Genomic DNA, 8,223 nt, shown 5'->3' on the forward strand with positions numbered 1-8,223 from the left:
ACTATAGCAAGGAAGTATTGTAGTAGGACAAATTTCCTAATGTAAATTCAGATATGCCCAGATTTGTGTGAAGACCTACCATTTCCGTATTGACGTTTGTGTGTTTGTATGCTTCTACGTTCAAAGAATATTTCGTCAATTATAAATTGCGTAAAAGATTACATATAAACGGAGCCCTGCACAACTTCCTATTTGGTTCAATATTCGTGAAGCGTCTGACATTTAACATGTAATACCTCTAAACGGTACAAGCTACGGTAAAACTCACTACACCAATTAATTTCAGAGAAAATTTTATATGAATTTGACGTATCACATGCACCAATTCCCATTTAAAAAAAACGAAAGTTGAATCCAACATTGCGGATACAAGATGGAGGCTGGGATGGGCAACACGCGTCAGAGAAGCAGTAGTTTATCCAATTTGTTTTATCCATGTTTTATCCATTTGTTATCCATGTAAAGAAACTGAAAGCAATTATGTGTCCGAGCGTTATATGAGTATATTGATTAAATTTCGGATACATGAAGGCTCATAAATATGCAAATTACCGGTTTGGGCTGCTAAAATTAGTACAATACACGTTGGGCCGCGGAAAAGTTTACATTTGAATCAATTTTACTCGAATCCCGAGGGCACACTTCGCGAATGTACCTTGTTAGATCAACAGTGATGGGCTCAAATCCATCTTCTAGTTATAGGCTACCAGCTGATGGAAGGGAATCAGGGGAATTCCCTAGCGAGTGAATCCCCTAGGGAATCCCCTAGCACTTTTTGTCAACTCTCTTTCTCTGGACGATTGTTTTACAAAAATGAAATAAAATAAAAATAAACATAGTTTAGAACAACCCTTAAATACACATGTGAAAACAAACGTGCATAAAATTTGTTTTAAACAAAATAAATTGTTCGAAACAAGTTTTGATAATTTGTTTTGAACATTTTGCTTTAAACAAAACAACCCTGATTTGAAGTAGATTAATATACGGTATATTAAAAATGTTTTCATTTAATTTTAAAAGTTCAATAAAATATAAACAATATATAGTTTAGCTAATTTTTAATCTTATTTGAAAATTGATACTATTTCATTTCTGTATATTTAGAAGGTAACTGGAAAGAAGTTAAATGGATGGGTTCCTGTTACTTTTGCTTGCATCCATGATCGCAAGTGAAAAATGTGGAAACATTTTTGAACTGGAATCATTTAAAGAATATCACTCTAATATTGGAAAATGTGTAAACGATATTTTGGTTTACCAGCTCAGTGATATCAGAAATCTGATTGTGTTCAGTGACGAAAATGATTATTCAAATCTTCTGCTCAAAGATAATAAGGTTGGAACAGTGTTAACGCTGAGCACAGGAGAGGAATCTTCTACAAACACATATATTGAAGCCTCTTCTCAGTTATTTAGCAGAACTACAAATGTGGGATATGTGATATTTGTGGGGATAAAAACATCCTTTGAAAGCGTCATAAACACGCTCAAACAATTTTCATTTTGGGGACCACTACACAAGGTATTAATTATAGGTAACGCTGCAGATAATGAACAAGATATTCTTAGGATTTTTGACAGTGCTCTGAGAGAAAATATTATAAACATTATTTTCCTTTTGTCATCAACATCTTCTAGTCATAGCTCTGCGATTAACATTTATACTTTCTTTCCTTTTGCTGATGGACATTGTAAAACAGAAGGAAATGCCATATTACTGGACACTTGGGAGCGAGGGAAATTTCAAAAGGGAAGAGATTTATATCCAAACAAACTGAATGATTTGTATAAATGTCCAATTACTATTACTACTCACGCAGATAATGTTAAAAAGAATATAAAGGATGATGACCAAAATGATTTGATTGGTATTTATGGAAAATTGATGATGACTTTGGTACAATGGCTAAATAGTTCTTTAGATTTGGAGTCATTCGATAGTTGGGTAGAGATGGGTGGTCGTCTAGAAAATGGCACATATAGTGGAAAGAAGGGAGAAGTTATATCAGGTCAATGTGAGGGTTTTTTAACTCCTGTAACAGTTGATCTCCAAGAGTTTATGGATTTTGAATCAATATTTCATGGCTTTGTTGTTACAGTATTTTGTGTACCTGTTCCCGGATATTATCCTTCTTGGATGTCTTCATACTTTCCTTTTAGGTATGGTGTCTGGATTCTTATACTGACATTCTACCTTCTAGTATCAATAATTTCATATTTGATGCACAGGAAATTCTCTTTTTGTAAATCAAGATTTAGTTCACCATTTCTTGATAGTTTCTCCATTCTGATAGGAATTTCAGTATCCTCTCCTCCGACCGGAAGTAAATCTTTTGGAATAATTTTCATAATTTGGGTTTATGGATCTCTGGTTATCAGTTCTGCTTACCAAGGCAAGTTGTTTGGATTTCTTACCAAACCCAAGATGTATTCTCCCATTGATACATTGGAGGAACTCGTTGAATCTGGCATTGAGTTCGGAGGATTTTCGAATAATCGCTGGGTGTTTTCTGGATTAACCGACCCTATTAGTCAAACCATAAGTAAGAAATGGGTGTCTGTAGAGTCCGTTGAATCCGGGTATCAGAAAGTAATCCGTACAGAGAAGTATGCTTTTTTTTGGACACGTGAGTATTTTGAAGACCTAATGAAGACCACAATAGTGAGAAATCCAGACGGAAGTCTTTTATTAAATGTAATGAAAGAGAATGTGGCTTCGTTTCCTGGATTTTATCTTTGGTATAGAAATTCACTGTTTGCAGATGCCCTACAGAGAATACTGCAAAGCAGTGAGTCTCATGGTTTATTAGTGAAGTGGAAAAGAGATGATGTCGTTTTTGACAACTATTATCATATTACAAAAGATGTATTTCCTCTAGGTGTAAGAGATCTTCTTACCGCTTTCGTGCTAATTGGGATAGGCTTGTTTTGTAGCTTACTAGCATTTGTAGGTGAAACTATAACAGCAAATATTAAAAGTAGAAACAAGCAATGAAGTCAACATTGATTGATACGCAAAATAATGTGGTACGGAAGTAATGAACTCAATCTTTCATAGAAATGTATATCGCACTAAGAGCACAAAGTTCAGCTTCTTAACTTAAATTGTCTCTTCTTTGTAAACTGTGTTTTTCACTTATAATAATATTATAGGAATTGCAAATTTACCACAAAGATAGGTTAATATCAAAATAATTTCCTAATTCAGGCGACATAGCTGCAAGTAAAGCAATAACATAACTAACTGAAAGGTCTCTTCTCATCACGTTGTTTTGCAGAACAGGAAGGGTTTCTATTTTCTATTTCAAACAATAGAGTCGCTCTCGTCTCATTGTATTGTTTTGTAGAACATAAAGAGTTGATACGTTCAATTTCAGCCAATAGACTCAATCCTGTAATGTCATCAGCAAGTAATACATTTCCATTAGACAATCTCAAGAACTCTTGCTGGTGTCACAAGTGCCTGGATAGGTGCAATTTGAATTACAGGTAACATTTCAAATACCCAATGAGAGCTGATAAGCGAAAACACGTTTTTGATATGTAGTTGATGCACGAAAAAAATATTTCCAGTTTAGGATGAATCTCTATTGTTTGGAGCGTGATGTTGAGTGAATGTCTTACATCAATGACATTATAACATGTTATTTGTGTATAATGTACTGTTTTACTACATACTGCATGTGATAAGGGAAAAAAAATTATCATACGTACGTTAGACATGGTTGAAACTAAATGAAAATATCAAATCTGGAACCATTGAAGGGACTAAATTTGTAAGGTTAAAGCTGTCAGTATTCCGACAGGGAATCGAACCACGGACTTGTTACTCATATTTTTAGTGTGAGATCACTATCAGTTAATGTTTGTTTACAAAAACAACTTTAAAGTTATTTTTTGTATGTCACCATGATGTAGCGAACACACGTAGTGTTAAATTATAAAGCGCGAAGGCGTTTACTGTCATAGACATACTCCATACAAAAGATGACCTAAGTTTCATGCTCATGCTTCACAAAAGGGAAGAAGATAATGGAAAACATTATTTACTCACCACAGAATCCACTTGGTAGGAGCTACGGATCTAATTAGTGACCTGGTCTCATAGAGGCGAGCGATCTACCACTGAGCCTTATTTAAGTTAAATAATTAGTAACTTATGAATTATATTTTGTTACATTAGTTTAAATTATTATTTTAATAAGAAATGACCGTAAAAAAGTGTATATTTATTTTTCACGCCTGCTTAACATAATTCCTGTCTGAAATTCGAATTCGGACAGTTCCTACATAAAGAAAATATGAAAATACGGGACTGAATTTTTTAAAATCAAAAGATACATTATATTTCAAAAAATTTTTTGTAGGCCTTATATCTGAAGAACTATATATAGTGTAGCCAAACCCAAAGTATCAGTAAATTCAGTATGATGTGCTTATTCCGTTAAAACTACGAAAATTCGATTTAGGGGCCGTTCAAAAAATTTTTGGACCCTGATCTAAAAACTAATTATTGGCCAAGATCGCAATCTTTTGATTTACTTTTTGGATCATTTCGAAAATTCTTGGTGAAGATCACAATTTTTGATCCACTTTTTTTTATCATTCCTAAAATTCCCTTTTTTATGTTATATCAATTTGCTAGAAGAAATATTGACTGGTTTGTATTAATATTTTACTCGATTGGAAAAATTACTAACAGTTTCTTAACGTCTTTTAATGTGGGATTAAGTGTTATTTTTATGCACACTTATTACTAACAGTATGAGAGGATTTCAACGGGATTGTTTAACTCTTCTATATAATAAAACTATACTGAAGATTGTTTTATAAAGAGAACATTTACAAATTCAACGCGATATTATAGAATTATTATATTTTTTGCGGTCATTATATGTCTCTATTAAAATATGTTTCTTAACTTACTATCCACTAATATGGTTGGTATTGAATTTTATGTTACTTATAGAAACATAGTTTTAGAATAATTACTATATTATGAACACATCATAATTTTATGTTAATTTTCCATCTGATTATTGAGTTTATTTTGCTGTGTTCAAATAATTTAACTGTTGGATACAAATAAGGATTTTTCGCACATTTAAAATTCGAGAATGCAGTATTGTAGAGATGTATACTTTTTATATTTCCAATGTATATGTGCAGTATATTATGTATTTTTGTCATAATCAATTTGGCATCGAGATATGAGAACTAGCTTACACAGTTACTTATTAATCATTGTTTAACAGTAAAAAAGAACCAAATTTTAGTTTCGAAAATGTACCATTTGATTCTTTAACATATTATCAGATTAATTGAGGTGATACATAAAATATTAAAATGTTTGGAAAATTAGATAGCAGAAAAAAACTATTATTTTATTAATTCTTTTAACTATGGTTTGTGATTAACTTTGTTTAATCATAAATGTTGTACATTAGTTAGAAAATTGTTATTGTATTACATTAATATGAGAATATGAGGAATAACTTTAAGTTTACTTTATTATATCAAGTATCTATCTTATCAGAAATATGTATTTAGTAAATCGGTTTAATAGACGAAGGCCAGTTAAAAACTTACTTGCACTGCTTAAGAAAATAAAAAAAGGATAGAAATTATACAATAGCTTTACTTGTATCGTTAAGTTCCATTCACAATCTACTTTTCAACGTAATTACCTCCGTTATTTAAGCATTTGTCGAGGGGTGGTACAAGTTTTTCTATGCGCTCTGCAAAGAAATCCCGTCTAATGCCCTACAACCATTCTTTCGCTGCAGCGTTCACCTCGTCATCCGAGTGGTATTATCGCTTTGAAAGTTCGTATTTCATGGAACCAAACACATGGAAGTCACAAGGTGAAAGGTCTGGGCTATAAGAAGGGTGATCCAATACTTCCCACCGAAACTTTGTCAGAAGTTTGCAAGATTGTTGCGCTACATACGATCTTGCACTGTCACAATCAGGAGCACAATGCCTGAATTTTCAGCATACACTTCATGGAACTGCCGATAAATTTTAGTGCAGTTACACCTTTTCGCCCACAAAAAAAAAAAAACGAATCACTGCACACATTTCCAATTTAGACGCCACTTGCAGCTATCGAGACTAGTGTTATAAAGGCTCGAAAAAGAAAACGAAAATTGTGGGTAAAAAAAAAACAGTTTTTTTTACCGTTTTTTACCGAGCTTGGAAAAACCGGAAAAATTGGGAAAAAATGAAATTTTAATATTTTACTACATTATGCTTTTAAAATGAAAACTATTTCCTACGAAAGAAACCGGAGAAACTGTTGTTTTTTTCTACCAGCAGGTTCAAAATTTACGGAAATTTTACAACACTAGTCGAGACATGTTTACGACTGATTATCAGAACACCTCCACTTGCCTCATGAAAGTTGCTACGGCACAGGATACAGCTATATTTCTGCAATGTTGGCACACAGTTTAATCAAAAATAGCCTTTTTGAACGAAAATATTTACGAAGAAATGCAACTAACTTTCTGACTGACACACGTATAAACTTTTGGAGAGAAGAATGTAGGGAGAAGGTGATAAGTCTTAGAGTAAGGATCCTATATCCTGATTGTATTGATTAGAGTTTTATACTATTATTTATTTTATTATATCCTTGTTAATTTACTACTTTTTGTAGCTTATGTTGCATATATTCAAGGATAAATTGAAATATTGTTACTATATTTTTACATAACTTTTGGAACGGTTACAATTTATGAAACATTACAGACAATCTTCAATGTCAGATAAGTATTATTTATAACTGACACTTGAACTACGGACTATTAAGAGTTAAACTGAATTTAATTGGATTGGAAAGAATAGTTTTCTCTTACTTAAGAAGTAGTTGTTTAGCGTGTCTTTGTTTTGCATGCAAAGAGCTTGCACGATGGCGATACCTATACGTATCAGATAAGAGGAAACAGAACTACTAAGCTCTTTATAAACTATGTGAATCGTGACTAACAGGCCAAGGTGTCTTATTTTTTTTTATAAGAACTTGCTCATTAACGAGTCAATGGACCATCTACTAGTGCCTTGAAGTTAGCGATATTTAGGTCGTTATTTTCGAGGAAATATAGCTACCAGAAACTGTTAACTTTCGTGTTTGAAAGAACGAGGCGTTTTATTTTGTAATAATAATTACTAGAAGTTATCCATACTTGTTGACCGTTGGTTATTGAATTGCACATTACTAATTAAATAGGAGACAGCACAACTATTGTCTCAACAGCAGGAACTGTTAGCGTAATTATAATCGATAAAGATCGTGACTGACAGAGTAGCGCTTCTTTGCTTTTATAATAAGTAGTTGCTTTCCATATATTTGGATTGCTTTAAACTGACTAGCATGATAGTGACATCTACTGTCGTTAGATAGAAGGTAACACAGCTAGTGACAGCTATTAGCCTATTTTTGAACTATTAAGAGTTTGACTTTTAGACTGAGATATCTAATTTTTCTATGAACATGTTGATGAACGAGTCTTTGTGTCTTTCACAAAATGGCTTGCCCGTTAGTGATACCTAGAATATTAGTCTGAAGGCATTGTAGCTATCGGTAACTATTAACTTTCGTCACGCTTAATTGCTTTGTGAAAGATATTCTAATATTTGTTTCACATTCGTCAATTCCAGAAGAGAGATGAAGCTAAATCTTCAGAAACTAGCCTCGAGTGTTACGTAAATGTTACATTATTAATCAAAAAAGTTATTAAAGTGCAAAATCACTATTAACATGGATTCTGTTAAGACTTTTAAATAAGAAATGCAATGTAATTCATACTAATGTCAGTTCTTTATTTTCCGACTGGACATTTAGTTCTGACTTGGACATGTTTCTTTATTAATTACCTTGGATACAAAACAAATAAGATTATCTACAGCTACAAGGGAAGTGGGTAATCAAGCATATACAGAGTAAAGAGTAAAGTTTTCGTATGTGCTTTGGGTAGAATTATGAAGAAAATACAGAACATAGTAACAGTTCACAATATTGCCAATGTAAACCAGAGATGGGCACCCTCACTCATTTTTGCCCTCAAGAGGGCCGCCCTCACCCTCACTCACCCTCATTTCGGTAGATGAGGGTGAGGGTGTCTGAGGGTGAGGGTGAAAGAGTCTATTGAGGGTGAGGGTGGCTGAGGGTGAGGGTGAGGGGGTCAACTGAGGGTGAGGGTGTCTGAGGGTGAGGGT

At 33.2% G+C, this 8,223-nt stretch overlaps 1 protein-coding gene across 1 annotated transcript; it reads left to right on the forward strand.

Annotated features, from left to right (window-relative positions):
• Positions 1–1,129: 1,129 nt before the first annotated feature.
• Positions 1,130–2,998, forward strand: LOC145681687 (glutamate receptor ionotropic, kainate 2-like). The gene has a single exon (XM_081753306.1). It carries the CDS (start codon positions 1,130–1,132, stop codon positions 2,996–2,998), a length of 1,869 nt encoding a protein of 622 aa, XP_081609432.1.
• The last annotated feature ends 5,225 nt before the right edge of the window (positions 2,999–8,223 follow it).

This window comes from Thermobia domestica, chromosome 3 (genome assembly GCF_964235325.1).
Source record: "Thermobia domestica chromosome 3, izTheDome1.hap1.1, whole genome shotgun sequence".
Classification (NCBI taxonomy): Eukaryota; Metazoa; Arthropoda; class Insecta; order Zygentoma; family Lepismatidae; genus Thermobia; species Thermobia domestica.

Bases quoted from the DNA above. Each gene is read 5' to 3' on its own strand.
- LOC145681687 (XM_081753306.1), top strand. From the start codon at position 1,130: ATGGATGGGTTCCTGTTACTTTTGCTTGCATCCATGATCGCAAGTGAA.